The following is a 19,875-nucleotide window of genomic DNA, read 5'->3' on the forward strand; positions in this document are numbered from 1 at the left end:
ATCAAAAAATGTGTTTAGTTTTTAGTATATCACCTAGAACAAATAAAAAAGATAAGAAAATGAGCTATGATCATTGCCACACACTGAGCTTTAGAAGGCATGGACAGTTCTCAATAAATATCCATAACTTATGAATTTAACTTCAGAAAAAGTGTTCTAAAATTAGGGAGTTGTTATGTGGCTGCAAACATAGGCTTGTTTGTTGCTGGTGTATTTCACTCATTTTTAAATGGTGCACACCAAAGCTTTGATTATTACTGACCTATATTGTAGAGAAACTGTGAAATTTAACAATTGATATATTGATGTACGAGTGTGCATTTTATCATTTTCATAAGTTATTAATTAGTAAACAAAGCAAATATTTTTAGTAGATACATTGCTGTGTTGCTGTTGCTTGTGTAATTTGTAGTTATCAAAAAACGTATGATAATATATAAAAATAATAAATTAATTGATAATCAGAATATGGAAAAATGAAAAATTAGAGAAAAAAACTTTATGCTGTGCTATCACTGCTGTCAACTTGAGATTTTCAACATAAAACCGGTGGGAACAATGTTGTACATTCTTTTGTGTACCAGCAACACTAGATGGTAAATCTAGACTATGTTCACACAGTGGGTTAAATAGGGGTGGGTATCATCACTGATTTCCCAGTTCGATTCGATTCCGATTCACAAGGTCTCGATTCGATTTTCAAATCGATTTTCGATTCGATTCGATTCTCGATTCAACATCGATTAATTTAGGGAAATTTCAGTTACCATAAAAATTGTAGTTTGAATATGAAATGTAATTATACAAGGAACACTCAAATTTCATTATTAAAATATTAGTTTATATTATGAACACTCACTTATGAACTGTATATCCTTACATATAAATGTTACCAGAGCTTCAGATATTTTTTTAGCACGAGGAGAACTTGAAGGTAGTTTCATCGCAAATGCTTTCTCTAGTGGAGTTTGTGTGGGTTCTGCCGTTTTCTGAGTATCAGGATGGTGTCGCGTTAGATGATTTCTCAGATTTGTGGTATTTCCACAATATTTCAGCTCCTTGTTGCACAGTTTACACACAGCTTTGCTTTTATCCAGCTCTTCCCTACCGCCATAGCTTCTGAATCCAAAATGCAACCACACGTCTGCCTTCAGGTTCTTGGGCGCCTGCACTCCTGCTTCAGCCATGCTTAACTGATCACCCCAGCCAGAGCGCGCTGCTCGGAAAAAAAGGATGGTCTCGCGAGATCTACGCGAGACGTTAAAGCTACGCATACACGGGGAAAAGGGGCTAGTTATAAAGATCGATCTCGGGTTTATATAAATCGATATCGGATCATTCAAATGAGGATCGATTTAAATCGAATAATCGATTTTTTTAACACACCCCTAGGGTTAAAGCAGCACTAGGTAGGATTTCCTTGATTTTTGATCTTTTTAAAGAAGTAAAATTACAGCTTGAAACTCACGCTGCATTGAGGTGTAATAGGAGGAATAGCAGTTCTCTCGTGTCTGTGCCGGAGCTCCTCTGAGCTCAAACCAGACTCTGTGAGTTTTCCGAGGCGGCCGCGACCAACGCTCGCGAGAACTGCGCCCTGCTTTCCAACCTTTAGTTCTAACAGTTCTAACAGTTCTACAAGGACTACTGGTTCATTCTTTACAAACTAACATACAGACACTCTGGCAAAAGCTGGGAAGTGACAGAATATGTCTGTGAAAGCCAGAAAATTTGAAAGAGAAACTAATCCACCTAAAACATTTATTACACCCTGCAACTGTAGGGGGAGCCCACGAGCACAAAATCTCAATCCTACCTAGTGGAGCTTTAAAGTGGCCCAGAGTGAGCAGCAGAAGAATGCAGTGAATTGGACATTTTGATTCTTATTCAAGTCACTTCTATCTGTGTTTCTGAACTCCAGTACAAATCTGATATCCAGCAACGCAGCTCCAGTCTGAACAGCTGGATTAAAATTCTAGCAACATTTCCATCAAACAAAATTAATCTTCCTCATAACTTTGCCTGCGTAGGCATAGACCCCTTACGGCAACATCAGCATCACCAGAACGCCTGTTACTATGGTTACACTGTGGTTTTTGGTTTAGCAGGATAAGATGTGCACCAAACCATGTAAACAAAGAAGCAGTGTGACCTAACAAAAAAAAAAATCTGAACAAACAACTCCTTATAATCAGGGTTTAGTTTTACTTTAAGAGTGTTTGGAAAAGCGATGTAGAAAGGGGGAGCTTCTTTAGACAGATGAAGTGTTCTATCTGAGTTTGTGTCTTCTGATAGCATTCTTCTTACTAAAAGAACTAAATTAAAGTTTTATTATGTGTATGAGAGCAGTCTTTCACAGAAAGGGCATTTTTCACTCAAGCCCTTTATTTCAGGATCAGGGAGCACTTGCAGTTGTTAAAGCTGTTTTAAAGCTTGTGAATTTTCCAAAGCACCAGTCTCTCTGGTCCTCATGATATCTGTGATCCAGGGTTTGCTTCAGGCAGACTATGGTGTGGTAGCTATTTCTTTTTGTTTGCTGCATGTGTTCTTATGTGATTGCTTCATTTTGTAACCTGACTGATTCAGCACATCATGTTACTTCTTAAAGCTGTGCCAGACTCAAACACCGCCTTTTTGATAAACTGAAGCTTTAACTTTACTTAGAAATACACTCCTGGAGGAGGTGCTTTTCCTGGCGGGGGTGCTGAATTCGGCACAACACCCGAACAACTTTGGAAATAAAATATCCCGTCCATGTGTCTCCCACTTTCAGGCCTCACTTGAACTCTGATAATTCTGATAATTACCATGCCATGAGCCTGCTGGCCAGTGTTCAATTTCATTTGCAAGATAGCACCCCACTACCTCTACACTGCATCTGGAGCAGAAAGCTTACACACCTACAGCAGACCACACCAACATCTGCTTTATGTAAACTTCAGACCACCTATTTAAGGAGGACCAGGGATCACTGCTCTGTACTGCTCCCGGGCTCAAAAACTGCTTTCATGCTTGACCAAACATTGAGCAGCAATTTTAAAACCACTGTTACAATCCTCAATTTAATCTAATACTGATCTAAAAACCTTCCTGAAAAAATGCTTAATAGTATGAAAGAGCCTACCTTTTTCTTTCACTTCTTGGAAAGCACATTGCCTAGTCCAGGTTTTTTCCCCAAGTTTGGTAAGACTACACTGCTGCATATCAAGAAGAAAGAATCAATTGGAAAAGGTAGGAATTGATCTGTTGGTGATTATGTGATGGGAATCCATATCAGATATCATTGTGGGGCCCAGAGTCTACCATGAATCACTTGGCCACAACGCAGGAATACTCCCTGGACACTGCTAAAGATTAATCCTGATCATAAAGTCTTTGAGTATCTTTTAGTACTGTTCCACCTGCAAAGCTTTGAAATGCTTGAAAGAGTTGTTTTTTTATTGAAAGCGATTATGTAAGGACCAAGGCTTTTATGTTCCTTTCCCTTCCTGGAAAGCGCATGACTTAGTCCAGTTTTTTCAGGTAAGGCTACACTGCTGCATGCCAAGAAGATGACTAAAATATGCAATTTTGTGATGTTTGAGAACCAGCAATTGCTGTTCAGGAAACATCACTTGAAGAGAGCAGGAATTGACCTGTTCGTTTTTGTGTGATGGGAGTCATGTCAGGTCATGGTGGTTCCAGAGCCTGCTCAGAATTCTTCTGTGCACTGTTCCTGCTAAGCTTTGAAATGCATGAAAGAGCTGTTTTTAATTGAAACCCGTTACATAAGGAGCAGGTCTTGCCCATCCCTTTCCCTTCCTGGAAAGCACATGGCCTAATCCAGTTTTTTTTTTTTTTTTCCAGTGCTGCATCTCTGCTAAGCCTACACTTGTGAATGCTAAGAAGACACTAAAATATGCAATTCTATGATGTCTAATGATCAGAAGTGGAAAGCTTGATTTTGGCGAAAAAAGGAATTGACCTGTTGGTGATTATCTGATGGGAGTCCATATCTTTGATGTCATCTAGTCATCTTCTTGTCTGCTTTTTCTTGATCCATGTTGTGGTGGGGGGAAAAGTCTACAGGCGCAAAGTAGGAATACCCTATTGGCAATGCTTAAGAGTGTACTGCTCTTTAAATTTATGAGCATAATCTAATACTGATCCATAAATCTGCTCAACTTTGAAATATTTCAAAGAGCTCCCTGTCTGGTAAGCACATGACCCATTTGTACCTGATTGCAGTGAGATATCAGAAGAGAAGGATTCAAAAAAGTGTATCTGCAAGAATTTGCCTCAATTCTCGCTGCCAAATATTTAAGAACTGGGTCTCACCTGTGCCTTTTAGTTCCTGGAAGGCGCATGACCTAGTCTTGTTTTTGCCCAGTGCAGTATCTCTGGTTAGCCTATGCTGCTGCATTCCTAGAAGTCTCTAAAATATAAAATTGTAAAGTGTCTGAGGACCAGGAGTGGAAAACACCAGTGGGAGACATGAGGAATTGACCATTTGGCAATCTTGTGCTAGGAGTCCATATAACTGATCTCATGAATCTATTTGCAATCTTTGGGTTTAAGGCAGCTGCACCTCTGGACAAGGCCAAATAGTAAACCCAATCTTGATGTCTTGAGTATGGTCTGGTTTCAGGAATGGCTTGGTTTGGATAGCTCGTTAGCAGTTCAGCAAATTGACTTTCCAGGTGTTGTGCTAAGTTCTGCGTTCCTGCAAGAATATGACTCCCCTACACTTACAGTAGACATTGCATGCGAAAGGAAGTTTTTGGCTCCAGTCCTTTATCTTCTTCTATTGTTTAATTGGTTACTATATCCTGCCTCAACTTCCGGTGTTTGGTCTGAAAGTCCAAACCATTCAGACCTTTGGTCCAGGCCATAATTTGTAGGCTTTGACACCCTGTTAGTTTGGTTCCGACCAAATGTAAAAGTGTTGAGGTTGGGACCAAACAAAGTAAGTGTGAAAGCACCATAAAAGTAGACCATCATTGTCAAACTACTCAAACACTTTCCTACTCCACAGGAACAAACACAGCTAACATCGTCCCACAGTGTGAGTGTGTACCATTTCAAGTTGCATGCTGTGATCAAGACAACTGGGAACTGGAAGCTTCCCACTTCCTACCAAATTGGTCATTCAGCTCCAGCTGTGTGAGGTTGAGGGGAAAAAAATGGACATCCAGCAATCTAACTCTTGTTTGGTTGTTGCCTGCACTTAGAAAGCCCATTAAAGCTTTTATGTGGAGAGTTGGTTGGTTTGCAATTGGTTTATTCATCAAAAAAGTCAATGGATGCTGCGCAAGACCAAGACTAAATATATTCCGAAAGCACTTCCTGGATCAACATCTTCCACAGAATTGCTTAATCTTGTAATTATCCAAGCGAACCCCAGCCAAGTGCACTCCATTATCAAACAGCTATAGCATGCACAAAAGGAAAGTAGAGCCCCATTTATATGGGATGTTTCTTAGGGGTATGTCTGTTATTTTAGCTATATTATGCTATATTTAGCTATATTATACTTTTAGGAAATGCAAGCTTTAATACATAAATCCAGGTTATGTTAATGTTGTGCAGATTTGCTATACTCTATTATATCCTGTGGTAAAGGAATTCTTTGCCGGTTCCTCAAGTGTAAAGGAACTTAAGCAGGCATGTACGCATATCCAGGTGAAAGGGAAACACTTGGCATAGTCATACAAGTTCAAGACATTTGTCATTCGGTTCCACAAGTCCTATTCCAGGTGTTGAGCTGAATTCTGCCTTCCTTCTAAAATTTGATTCTCTTTCAAATGGACACATGCTATGCAGCTAAATCATCTTAAGACCATTCTTATTTTTTTTGTTAAAAAGCTACAGCTACAGTAGATATAACAATTGTCAGCATAGTCTGTTGCATCCATGCTGCTCCGTGACGTGTATGCCTGCCATGGAGAGTCAGATTTCAGCACAGCACTGGTTGTAGTTTTTGTTTATTTTCTTCTGCCTCAACCTCTCTTGTAATTGGTAAAATAGTCCAAACCATTTGTTCACACTGCAACAAACCGAATATTGGTTTATCGAAAGACATTTGTCAGGTGTAAGCATATTGTCACAATTCGGTTCCACAAGTCCTATTTCAGGTGTTGAGCTGAATTCGGCCTTTCTTAAAATTTGATTCTCCTTCAAATGGACAAAGCCACGCAGCTGATTCATCTTAAGACATTCCTCATTTTTTCTGTTAATAATCTATAGCTACTTCTCGTAATTGGTCCAATAGTCCAAACCATTTGTTCACACTGCAACGGACTTAATATTAGTTTATTTGATCCTGATTGGAATCGCCTCTTTTGGTCAGACATAATTTTGGCCTTTTGACCCTATCATCTGAACCAAACAAGGTAAAAGTAGACCATCAACATCAAACTAGGAAACCCCCTCTACTCCACAGGAACAAACACAGAGCTACCCTTATCACATCCCACACTGTGAGTCTGTACCATTTTCAGCCACATACTGTGATCAAGACAACTGGGAACTGGGAGCTTCCCACTTTCTGCCAAATTGTTCATGGAGCTCTAGCTGTGAGAGGTCGAGGGGGAAAAAACTGGGCCTAGCTCCTGGCTATTGTCTGCATTTAAAAGGCTTTTAAAGTGTAAATGTTGCAGATGAGGGTTGTTGGGTTTGCAGTTTATGTATTTCTCAAAATAGTGAATGAATGATGTAGGACCAAATGGTTATTTTGCCAGTGTGTCCTGCTGGAAAATGAAATCCACATCGCCAATAAAGTTGTCTGCAGAGGGAAGCATGAAGTGATGTAGGTGACATGGCTCAAACAAGTCACATGACACCATGTGCCTAATTATTGAGCAGGTGACCTTCTCATCCCAAGCCAGAATGCTCTTGCTATTGCTATTGTATGCAGTTTCAGTGGGCATGTGTGCAACAATTACATTACAGGATGTACACGTTTACAGTTATCTCATCTTTCAGGATTTATCTACCAAAAGAACAATTACTCATCTACTCAGTATGATTTATTTTACTCCAATCTTTAATACACGCAGTACCTTTCAGATACTGTGACCGGTTGGATCACTGAATTTTTAAGACAACCCTATTTCAAACTTTTTCGTACTTGAAAGTCTAGCCTTGAAAATGTCTACTTCACTCTTGATTACAGATAGAGAAGGAGTCACATCAGACACATTTGTAGCTTACCATGCCTTGCAAACCGGGAGTGTCCAAAACTGAATAGGAAAATTGCCTGTGATTTATTACTGCATTCAAATGGAAGATTTTAGCAAACTAACTAATATGATTGACAGTCCCAAACAGTTAAAACACAAAAGTTTCATTAAATTACAGTGCCAAAGAGAAGATATTGGACTTTGTTTTAAGGGAGTGGAGTGACTTTTATGTTCTGCTCAGTGGGCCAAGGAGCTAGCAAAATAGTTGGCAAGCTGCACCCGCCGTAAAACGCAGAAGATAAGATAATTAAATAGCTTCTCTGCCAATCAATTCGTTGTTTAATTTGACTTGGTGCTTGGACACCTTTTTCCCCATTTTGCTTCTTCAGTGCAGCAGTACAAAGGGCCTCCAGAGAATCAGGTCCTGTCTTTTAAGCATCAGCACAGCCAGAATTCCAGAAAATTTAAAATGACAGGGGATGTGAATTCGTGTGTCAAGGTATATTGAGTTCATTGTTGAACTCGGCAGGAAGTTTCACACATGAAATGCATTCGCTTTGGAAGTCGGGAGCAATTTCTTTTGGAATAAATGGATTTCGCTCCCCTTTTTTCCCCTCAAATATCCAATTCACCATTTTCTGTCACCATCTATCGAGGGGTAAAGAGGAGTATAGAGAATCTTCTAGTGTAAAAGTCAGAAGATTGCTGTGAGAATTTGATTGTGTCCTGTTATAACAGCATTGCTAAGGTCAGGTATTGACATTAGATAATTGTCTGTGAACCGTAAATGCACAATTACTCCATGACTATACTCCATTACGATGCTCCATTACTCAGGCTCTGCAGCTCAGTCTTTGGGGACTCAATGTGGGTCACTGATACAATGTGGTGAAGTTATGCTTGTGTGTGCCTGGTCTGTAACATCTATTGATTTTCCCAGTTTTCCCTTCGTTTCCTTCTATAAATACTGTTTGTGTTTTTCCTCCAGAGGCCCGAAAGGTGTGTGGACGATGGAAGAAAAAGGGGAGACGCCTCATTTTGACACCACGTTTGAGGATGCTAAACCCAGTTTGACTCACCTGGCCCTGCTGCAGCTACAGAGAGCCGGCTACCTCAAATACCTCATTAGCCAGAACGTAGATGGCCTGCATGTGCGCTCCGGCTTCCCTAGGTAAACACAAACACACAAACTCGTACTTGTTTTAAAACTCTTATGTAGATTTTAGCCTGTAGCCTGCGTGTTTACCGTGCTAAAACAAGCTACATGTGATGAACAGCTAGCTGATGGCGCCCTGAGATACTGGAACCCCCTGTAGGGTGGTGCGCTGTCAGGTGGCATTTACTAGCTCCAAGCTCTGCTAGCCACGGCTAGCGCTGCTGCTAACCACAGCTAGCACTGCTGCTAACTGTACTGTTGAAAATGGTCTAATAGTCCATAAAATAAGGTACAGGAAGTGTGAAGACTGATGCAGTGGAGCAGTGTGCTTATTCCTGGAGAGCCAACGCCCTTCAATTTAGATTCAACACAACAACTCTAATATACAGAGACCGCCGATGCTTTTAATTACCAGGATAAGCTCTGTTAGATTAGTGATAGGTCTGAACTCTGCAAGGTGATACATTTCTACGACCAGGATTGAGCACCCCTGCAGTAAAGCAATATTACAGGATTTATCATACATATAAGTTACAAAGTGCATTTAGCAGCATGCTGAGAAAAGGGTAGGCAAGACGGTTCTCCACAGTACTTCATGACATCTGTGTTACTGAAGAGGACACAATACTACTACAATACTAAATAAATAAATAACAGGAAATCCAATCATAGACCCTTTTTACACCTGGTCACTTTATGCATCTTATGTATCAGGGTTATATATGGATAAGACTGAGCCACATTAAAATGGAAGTTTAAATCTGATCACTCAAACCACTTCAGGAAATGGTCTGAGAGAATCTACTGTATTTTTTGCACTATAAGGCACACCTTCAATAAATGTCTATTTTGTCGTCTGTTTTCATGCATAAGGCACACCAGATTAAAAGGCGCATTATAAGTGATTCTAATTAGAAACAAGGATATCGCCATGTTTTCCTTCTAATTAAGCTAAGCTAAGTTAAGTAAACAATACTGTAATTCTTAAAAAAAATACAGTCAAATGAGCGCTGGACGTTAATCTACACGTATTTCTCTCCTGAAAACTGTTTATTTGGGTGAGTAAAGCACTTCCATTAATTTTACAGTAAGCTTAGATTTCTGGTTAGTGGCTAATGCCTACGCTGTGGAACCCTGAGTGTTCCGGTTAGCCAGGGTGAAATTAGGTAGTGGTTTATCCCACATAGCTGGTTTTAACATGGTGAATGTGCAGAATACAGTCCAATAATATTCACTTCTGAATGCAAAAGAGCTAGCGCTTAGCACAGTTGGCTAATGCGGCATAAGCCGGAGTTAGCAGCAGGCTGCAGCCTATATATAAAAATATACTCGCCTCTAAACAGCAAAAGAGCTAAGAGTTAGCGGGTAAAGCTAAAGCTGCTCCAGCAGTGCTAGCTGAGGATAGCAGCTGACTACAGGTTGATAATACTACAGCTAGTGGTTAGCAGGTAATGCTAATGCTGCTCCTGCAGTGCAAGAGCTACTGCTTAGCGGCTAATGCTATTGCAGCTCCAGGAGTGCTAGCCAGAGTTAGTAGCTGACTACAGGCTGATAATACTCATCTCTGAACAGCAAAAAAGCTAGTATTTAGCGCGATTCACGGCTAATGCTAATACTACTCCAGCCTCAGTGCTGGAAATACTGAAACCCCTATATAAAGCTGTACTTCAGCAGAGTGGCTTTACTGCTCCTTACAACCTGACTGGTATTATAAGGGTTATAATGTGCACTGTTGATTTTTGGAAAAAAATTAAGAATTTGAAGTGCGCCTTATAGTGCAAAAAAATATGGTAAATACATTATAGCAGTGTGAACACATCTATCTCTCCAAGACTACATTAAACAACCACATTAAAAACTCCTCACAGTACAACCACAACACCCGTAATATATATTTTTTAATATTCAGTCCCACACCGCAATCCGATTTCAGCCTGACTAACCAAGTGTAAATGCGTGTGGCTCCAATCTAATCAGGATACAATCCAGACACTACTCGCACAAAGTGACCAGGTGTTAACAGGGTCACTGTGTGTCCTGGAGGTGTTTACACCAGGCTTTTCACGTGCTGAGATGAAATCCGGGCGTGATTTGATTCCCAATAAGCTGGTAATTCCAGCCGGAGCAGCCTCTCGGTGTCAACTGCTTAGAACAGGGGTCCTCAAACTACGGCCCGCGGGCTGCATACGGCCCCCTGCGCTCATTTGACCGGCCCCTTTAGCTACAACAGCAGTACCTGCTCCCTGGCCCCTCGCGCAAGCAGCATTAGCTATGCGGGGGGGAAAAAACAGTAAAAAAAAAAAATGACAATTGGCCATCGAGAGTCTCCGTAGACAGATGAAAAAAAAACAGAAGGCTATTTCCCACGGTAATCAGACAACATACTACCACTCGCTCTGTGCTGTTCGCATGAGCTCTGAGAATCACATCTGACGGAATGTCGAGGAAAAGAAAAATCGACTCTGAGTGCAGGGTATTTAATCAACAGTGGACCTCTGACTACCTTTTTGTGCAATGTAAAGAAAAGGCTGTTTGTCTCATATGCCAGGAGTCAGTCTCCGTGTTTAAGGAATACAACCTGCGCCGCCATTATGAATCACGCCATAAAGACAAGTTCGGCTGTCTGACGGGGCAGGTGAGGACAGACAAAATAGCAAAACTGAAACATGTGTTGGAGACTCAGCAAAATTCTTTTATAAAGCAAAAACACCTAAATATATCATCAGTTCGAGCTAGCTTTCAAGTGGCCAAGCTAATAGCTAGCAGTGGAAAGCCGTTCACCGACGGAGAGTTTGTAAAACAGTGCCTGACGGCGGTTGTCAAGGAGATGTGCCCAGAAAAGGCGGACCTGTTCAGCGCGGTGAGTCTATCCGCACCCACCGTTACACGGAGAGTAGAAGAAATGGGCGACAATTTGCACCTTCAACTGCAAACTCAGACAAAAAGACTTTGCTCCTTTTCACTGGCTCTTGACGAAAGCAACGATGTGCGTGACACGGCGCAACTGTTGATTTTCATCCGCGGAACTAATGATAAGTTCGAAGTCACAGAGGAGCTTGCTGGACTACAAAGCATCAAGGGAACGACAACAGGAGAGGACATCTACAGGAAAGTTCACCAAACGGTGGCGGATTTAGATCTGGACTGGGCTAAATTAGTGAGTGTGACCACGGATGGTGCGCCGAGCGTGGTGGGTTCTATGAAAGGAGTGATAGCGCGTATCAACAGAGAAATGAGTGAACGCGGCCATCCTCGTCCGATCGCCATACACTGCTTGATCCTGTCATGGGATTCTGTCATGAAAATTGTGGTGTCCTGTGTTAATTTCATCAGAGCTCATGCTCTTAACCACAGGCAGTTTCAGGATTTTTTGTCTGAGCTAAATGCTGATTACGAAGATGTGCTGTACCACACTGAGGTCCGCTGGTTGAGTCGAGGGCGAGTTTTGAAACGTTTCAACGACCTGCTCCCCGAGATCAACGCGTTTATGCTGTCCAAAAACAAAGCTGTGCCAGAACTCACCGATGAAGAATGGAAATGGCACCTTGCTTTCTTAACAGATGTAACCGACCTACTCAACAGTCTTAATGTGCAGCTCCAAGGCAAGGGAAGACTCATCAGTGACATGCATTCGTATGTAAAGGCGTTTGAAGTAAAACTGGGTCTCCTCCTTAAACATGTGAAGGAGAAAAATTTCTGCCATTTTCCCACTACACAGAAACGGGCAGCTGAGGTGCCTTCACTTGGATTCCCGACTGAAAAATGTGCGGAAAGGCCTTGGAAATTTTGCAACGCGAATTTCAGGTGAGATTTCAAGAGCTTCATGCCCACGCCAAAGACATTCATCTTTTCCAGAATCCCTTTGCTGCAGACATTGACTGCATCGATCCAATTTACCAGCTGGAACTGGCTGAACTACAAAATTTTGACAACCTTAAAGACGCATTCAAGTCCAGCACTTTGGTTGATTTCTATGCCTCTCTTCCCGGTGAGACGTACCCAAATCTAAAAAAACACGCACTCAAAATGACAACAATTTTTGGGAGCACCTACATCTGTGAGCAGACTTTTTCCAGGATGAAACAGCTCAAGTGTCCAACGAGATCCAGACTCTCTGATGAACATTTGCATCACTTGTTACGACTGACAGTAACAAACATGGAACCTGACATTGACAGTCTTGTCAGCCAGAAGCAGGCTCACAGTTCACATTAACTTATGGAAAAGCACTGTATGAGGTAGAATAATGGAAATTATTACTTAATAAATCATTAAAATGTCTGCATTGTGAATTACACATGTAGCATATATTATGCAACCAGTATCACATGATAAATAGTTTTTAATGTTTATTTTTAGTCCGGCCCCCCAGAAGACTGAAGAACAGTGAGCTGGCCCTTTAGTTTAAAAGTTTGAGGACCCCTGGCTTAGAATGAGTGTCACAGTAATAAGTAATCACTGCAGCGTTTCTGAAGTGGAGATAGTGTTCGGTGCTGCTTTGATGTTAATAGCAGTGAGCACCTTTACTGATGAGAAGGTGTGAGATGTAATTGTGCTGTTAATGAGCAGACGCAGTCGTCATGTCCTGCACGGCCATCTTTAATTACAGGCATTAATGTGCTGGAATGTGCTGCTGATGAGAAAAACCCCACCCCCCCCCCCCATCTTCTTTTTTCTGGAAAGCTGAGGAGTTAAAATCCCTAAACTTTTTGTGTTTCTCTCTCTCTCTCTCTCTCTCTCTCTCTTTTCAGGGATCGATTGTCAGAGCTTCATGGAAACATGTTTGTTGAAGAATGTGAGAAGTGTGGCAAGTGCGTATTCCTGTCGTTGCTGTTTTACATCCTGTTTCACTTGCTGCTGTGTTTTTTTTTTTGTTTTTTTTTCCCTGATCTTCTCTGCTGGTTTCGTTCTCTCTCTCTTTCTCCCGCTCTCTCTCAGTCTCAGCTTCTCCCTCAGTTTGGTTGAAGATTACTTCAATAATGACAAATGACAAGGACATTCAATGACATATTAAGCTTTGGTATTACAACAATGAAAACAAATTGAACACAAATGTAAAAATATATTCTGTAAAATCTTAATCTTAACCAGGTATTAACTTCAACAGGAAATTACTGCCCCTATTAGTGTCTCTAGCCAGGTTTCCATCCAAATGTTTTTTTTTTTTTTTTTTTTTTGCTCATTTCCAAAATTTTGGCGTACAAAATGTGAAATAAGCCATGTTTTCTTTCTCTACACTTATGGAAATGTGTTTTAGGTTAGCTAGGCTTCCATGACTGGCAGTAGATTAATTTTGATTTGATTACTTTTTTTTCATCAGTTTATCAGTTTATGGAAGACCCTCTGTCTTTTTCTCTCTCTCTCTCTCTCTCTCTCTCTCTCTCTCTCTCTCTCTCTCTCTCTCTCTCTTAATTTGACTGTATATATGCATTCTGTCTTCTATCTCTCTCTCTCTCTGTCTGTCAATTTGTCTCCCTGTCTCTCCCTCACTCTCTTTTTCTCAGTCTCACACACTCACTCACTCTTTCTCACTCTCTCTCACACTCAATCTCTCTCTCTCTCTCTTTCTGTCTACCCTTTCTGTCCAATTTGTCTCCCCGTCTCCCCTTCACTCTCTCACTGTCTCTCTCTCTTTCTCCCTCTCACACACTCAGTCTCTCTTTCTCTCTCTCTACCTACACTTTCTGTCCAGTTTGTCTCCCCGTCTCCCCTTCACTCTCTCTCTCACACACTCACGCTCTCTCTCTCTCTCTCTCTATCTACCCTTTCTGTCCAGTTTGTCTCCCCGTCTCCCCTTCACTCTCTCACTGTCTCTCTCTCTTTCTCCCTCTCACACACTCAGTCTCTCTCTCTCTATCTACCCTTTCTGTCCAATTTGTCTCCCCATCTCTCCTTCACTTTCTCTCTCTCTCTCTCTCTCTCTCTCAAATTCAAAGTTGCTTTATTAGCATGACAAATATTCACATTTGTATTGCCAAAGCTGTGATCAACATTTTCCTAACAAAATAGAACATAAGATAACTGTACAGGTAAATTTGAACTCAAGTTTAGGTAAACAATTAAAGTAATTATTATAAGAAAAAAATAGTAATAATAGTAATTATAATAAACAGTAATACAGCTTGTAATTCAGTACTCTCTCTCTCTCTCTCACTCTCTTTCTCTCTCTCTCTTCCCCTTTGTCTCTGGGGGAGACAGTCTAACACACTCAGTCTGACTGTGGTTGTGATTTGCCCCCAAAAAATGCTCTGTAAAAAGTCCGTCACTGGAACTCTGTAGAGGATGAAACTGAAACGTCACATGAAGCCTCACTCTACACAGTGTGAACTAGTCCGACAAATGTAGAATATAGGTCACATTTAGTAATATATTTTGAGCAGTCTTAAAAAAAAAAAAACATTTGGACCACTTTTACCTGCTGTGTAAAGTCCCCCCTATTTTTCTCTAGTAAGCCCAGCTCTTTATCTCTTTCTTTCTATCACATTCTATTCTATTCACATTTCTTGCTTGTGTCTCTCACTTTCCCTCCTATTGCTCTCTTTCTACTGCACTCTCTCTCTCTCTCTCTCTCTCTCTCTCTCTCTCTCCTCCTTCTCCTGCTGTGACCCTCTTTCCTGATCTGTCCATTACTCTGTTTTTCTTTTTTCTCTCCAGATGTGTGTATGTTTGTGTCTCCTGCCATGTCGGCTCTCCCGTGTGTGTCTCTCTCCCTCTCTCCTGCTGTCTGTTCCTCTGTCTCTGTGCCATCGCTCGTCTTCTCCCGCGTGTCTGTCTTCACTCTCTTCCACCTTTTCCTGGAAGCCGAGCTTCACTGGGTGTCTGAGTTTGGCAGTGGCATCAGGAGAGCGCAGGTGTTACCAGCCAGTTCAGCTCCAAGAAACAGTCTTCATATTGGCAGCATCCTTCTCGGCTTGCCTGCGGAACAAAAGCAGGAGAACAATGCAGAACTTGGGTTGCCAACTTCCACAAATGAAAATTGGAGTCATGGGCAGGGGTCCTTCCAACAGAAAAAAATAAAAATAATAATTCTCCCTAAGTTTACTTTATATACATCCTCTCTGCATCGCCTCCAGAGACAGAGATTATCAAAACAGCTATGCTAAAAGGATTTTGACTCATGCTCATGAATATTTATATATTCAAACACACTAATAACAGCCTTTGCCATGTCATATGTTGCTTCAGAACATGTGTAATGCACTGCTAAGTGCAGTTCAGCCACTGACCTAGTCTGACCGAGTCTCTGTAAAACACGAAATCCACCGGAGATCCTATTTAAACCTATATAAACACACAGAGGTGGGTAGTCCAGGTCTAGAAAGTAAAAATCCACCCTGGGGTTGTGTTGGCTGAGCAGTTGAAACAAAACCCTGGGGTGATTTTTTACTTTTAAATAGTGTTAACAGAACTGTTTTAAACATACACACCTACCTGTCTCAATTGTACTTACAATCATTCTTATAAAGACAAATTCTGACTGTTCGTTTTAGCTCTGAATTACTGGGCAAAGCATAAAACGCTGATGTGTTATTACTTGGTGTGTGACCTTTTTGAACTTGGCTAGCACCTCCAATGTTCCAAATGTCTCTTAAAGCTGATACACTTGTAGCAGTGTATGCAAAACTTGGGCAGCATTGTGTCTCTCTGAAATGTAATATGAACTCAAGCAGTCGCATCACGGCTCAAACAGAAGGTGCGTCCTGAGCCTTGGTCCCCCTGGAGCGCTCGCGGGGCTTCAAGAGCCCTGCTCAGGGGCGCAGTGACGGTAGCAAAAGCCAAATGATGTGTCCTGCCTTGTTTACAACCTCCTTGCCCCTGGTGGCCGGCGCTGGGGCTCGGCCAGGAGGGTTTGAATGCTTGCCTGCCGGCGTTACCGTGAGGTGTTAACCAAAGCCCTTAGCTGTTAACTTCCAGCGTCTTGACACCTCCCCCTGGGGTTTCACAGCTCGGGTAATTGCGACATTTTTAACCCTGGGTGTGTAGTTTTGTGTTATAGTGAGTGAGTGAGGGAGGGTCAGTCTGTGCATTTTTTTTTGTTTCTTTTTTTTTTAAATAAAGTTCTAGTTGTTAAAAAAAATGCCTGAGGGCTGATGCTCTACTTTTATAGAAGTTTTTTTTTTTTTTTTTTTAATATATTTAAATATGAAAATGCTCATAAAGTCTACTGATGGCTGTTGTGGGATTTGTGTTTTTTTTCGCAGGCAGTACGTGCGTGACACAGTGATTGGAGTGATGGGTTTGAAGCCTACTGGCCGATACTGTGAAGTTACCCGTTCCAGAGGACTCCGAGCCTGCAGGTGTGTGTATGGGTTTTATTAATGTGAGCATGATCAGGGTGTGAATCTCTAACCCTTTAGGAAATTAATCTGCTGTTTTGTGAATTTGTGATTCAGAAATGTAAACTTTAAAAATGCTATAAATATAAATGGAATAAATCCACAGCACTGGTATGCTCTTAATAATTAAAAAAGAGGCTATAAACTGCATTTTAAATCACGTCCTTTAAGAACCACTTTAGGTGTCCATTATTCATATTGAGAGATGAAGTTAACATAACTGGAAAAAATGAATGTGAAATCAATTTTAAAATTAACAATGCAGAAATTGGAAAATGCTAATATTAAAAAAAAGAGACACACCGCTTTTGTACGCTTTTAGACGTGTTTGCAGAGTGAGTGTATAACACCTGTAACACTTAAACACTTATCAGTGTTTTCTGTGCCAAGACATCTGGTAAATGGTGTGAGAAGGACTGAAAGCAATGTTTTTTGTTATGTTATTGCAGGTCTAAAGTGCAGGAATGGATTTTTAATAATAAGTGAAATTAGATTGAGCAGATAAAGACAATATATGCAGCTACATTAAAGCTCTGTTAAACTCAGTAACTCAGCACTTAATATTTTAAAATCATTTAACTTAACTATACCATAATACAGCTATTATAATACTGTAAAAAAAAGTCTAGTCTAAATCTAGCCTGCCAGGTCTTAACCACACTACAGTTTTATTACTGTCACCCTCCCAAAAAAAAAAACAGAACTACCAGCATTAAAAAAATAATAATAATTATGATCTTAATTATGAATGCTCACAGAATTACTGTTGTGTGACATTTATTAGTTTGTTTGCGGAAATCATTTATATAGCAATTTAGTACTTATTTAAAATAAAACATTAATTTGCTAATTATAATAATACTTTTAAAAATCAATAAAAAAAAACTTAATAGATGGTTTTCTTTCTTTTTTTTTTAACTACATTGCCAAAGTATCAGAACGGGACTCAAAAAACTGTGACCGGAACACCCCTAGATATAGATCTATTGTCGTATGTGTGTATATATTTGTATATATGTCAACAATTGATATATATATTTCTCAGTGAATTTAATAAAAGAGTGACAAAACTCAGTTCAAAAATCAGTTTATAATAGAAAGTAGATTAAACAATTTTTTTTTTCTCCAATTTGTTCTTTATTTTGTAAGTATGTGTGTGTGATTGGTGAATTTGCTCTTGTGCAGAGGGAAGCTGATCAGCACAATCCTGGACTGGGAGGACGCTCTGCCTGACAGGGATCTGAACAGGGCTGACGAAGCGAGCAGGTGTGTGTCTGGGAGATAGAGGATGAACACACACACACACAGAGAGAGAGAGAGATGCCAGGCAGGGTCTGTATGGTAGAGCAGCTGTCAGCTGGAGAGAGACATGGCTGTTATGCTTATCAGTGTGTGTTCCAGCAAAAGCTACCTGTGGTCACAGAGCTTTACTTTCATGCTTTAATCATGTTACACAGAACCCACACACAGATAAATCCATAAAACACTATAATACATGCTGTCCAGCACCACAAAGCCTGTATTGGGAAGTGATAACTCCTTAAAGAGAAGCTAGATTATGTTCCTCTCATAGTGTTGGGCCTACATAGCAATACAGCTATAGTGATTAAAATAACCAGACTATAGCATATCCAATGTGTTTAGGACAGATAAGCTTTGACACTCGTGTATTTTATATACATATATATATATATATATATATATATATATATATATATATATATATATATATATATATATATATATATATATACAGTATTTGAATGCCTGTTCTGAATGAATGGACCCCCCCCCCCCCCCTACCCCCTCCATCAGGTAACCCCAAACTTCCCCCAAACTTCCCCCAAACTTCATAATCCCAGGAGCATTTTTGTTATGTAAAGTGTAACTTATTTTATAAGGCTAAGGTTAATATAGCTAATAAGTATTGGAATTGTGAAATGACACAAACCAAACAATATATAAGGAAGAGTGTACTAATATATAAATGTGATCCTAATATAACCCTACCCTTTCCACACAAGATGGTAAAATCAGTCTTTTAAGATTTTGTTTCATGATTACAACATGACTGTACACATGTATGCAGTTATCAGTCTCAGAAACCCAAAATGTTCCAGTTAACATTCCCTAAACTATTACACCACCAAAGTAATCACTGTGACTTATCATACTATATATATATGTATGTGTATATATATATATATATATATATATATATATATATATATATATATATACATACACACACACACACATATCCTCAGAATTTTTGATACCAATAATACCCTTTTTTTTTTAATTTATTTATATATATATTTGTAAATCATTGTAGCTAACCTATGCGCTATTCTAGCAACACATTGGGCTGGTAGGTGCATTCCATTGTGTTTTGAGCTTCATAACTGAGGGCTAGAATAAACTACAGACATGATAAACATATGTAACTTTTCCTACAGTGCCATCAATCTGTCATCAGATATTAGCGAGTAATCCAGCTCAGAAAAAAGGAGTTAACAGTGCGGACAATCTACTATTGTAGACTTGTGTCCTCAGGCCAGATTGCATTATTGAAAAAATGTATACCAACAAGTTATGAAGGACAACCCTATTTTACTATTTTATTCATTAAGTGAACGTTTGATCAAAATATAGCAAGATATGTATATTCTGTTTAATATTCACATCTTAGTACAACATATTATAGAATATAGTGTACTGTATATTATTTATCACTTCTAGACAAATAAAGCAGTGAAAACATTAAGTTAGCAAAAAATTGGTCGAGGCATTTATATAATTTCTATGAATAGTGGAATTCTATTTTATTGACCAAAATGAAGAAATATATCGTACTATATAGCCCTTGAAAAACATAAGTGACCACTTCAGTTTCTGAATTAGTTTCTCGATTTTGCTATTTATAGGTTTATGTTTGAGTAAAATAATCATTGTTGTTTTATTCTATTAATTACAGAAACAATATGTCTCCCAAATTCTAAATACAGATATTGTCATTTAGAGCATTTATTTGCAGAAAATGAGAAATGACGGAGATAACAAAAAAGATGCAGAGCTTTCATACCTCAAATAATCTCAAGAAAACAAGTTTGTATACATAAAGTTTTAAGAGTTCAGCAATCAATATTTTTTCACAGTAATTTATCACAGTTTTTATGCATCTTGGCATGTTGTCCTCCACCAGTCTTACACACTGCTTTTGGAT

General features: G+C 39.8%; 1 protein-coding gene across 1 annotated transcript in view; it reads left to right on the top strand.

Moving 5' to 3' along the window:
- sirt6 (sirtuin 6) overlaps positions 1 to 19,875 on the top strand; it is a 44,347-nt gene that overhangs the window by 17,078 nt on the left and 7,394 nt on the right. The window contains exons 3-6 of the mRNA XM_022678958.2: positions 8,146 to 8,328; positions 13,065 to 13,124; positions 16,515 to 16,610; positions 17,835 to 17,915. Of these exons, the coding sequence (XP_022534679.2) occupies positions 8,146 to 8,328; positions 13,065 to 13,124; positions 16,515 to 16,610; positions 17,835 to 17,915 (420 nt within the window). The remainder of the gene's footprint in view (positions 1 to 8,145; positions 8,329 to 13,064; positions 13,125 to 16,514; positions 16,611 to 17,834; positions 17,916 to 19,875) is intronic.

The sequence above is a fragment of the Astyanax mexicanus genome, chromosome 4, assembly GCF_023375975.1.
Source record: "Astyanax mexicanus isolate ESR-SI-001 chromosome 4, AstMex3_surface, whole genome shotgun sequence".
Classification (NCBI taxonomy): domain Eukaryota; kingdom Metazoa; phylum Chordata; class Actinopteri; order Characiformes; family Acestrorhamphidae; genus Astyanax; species Astyanax mexicanus.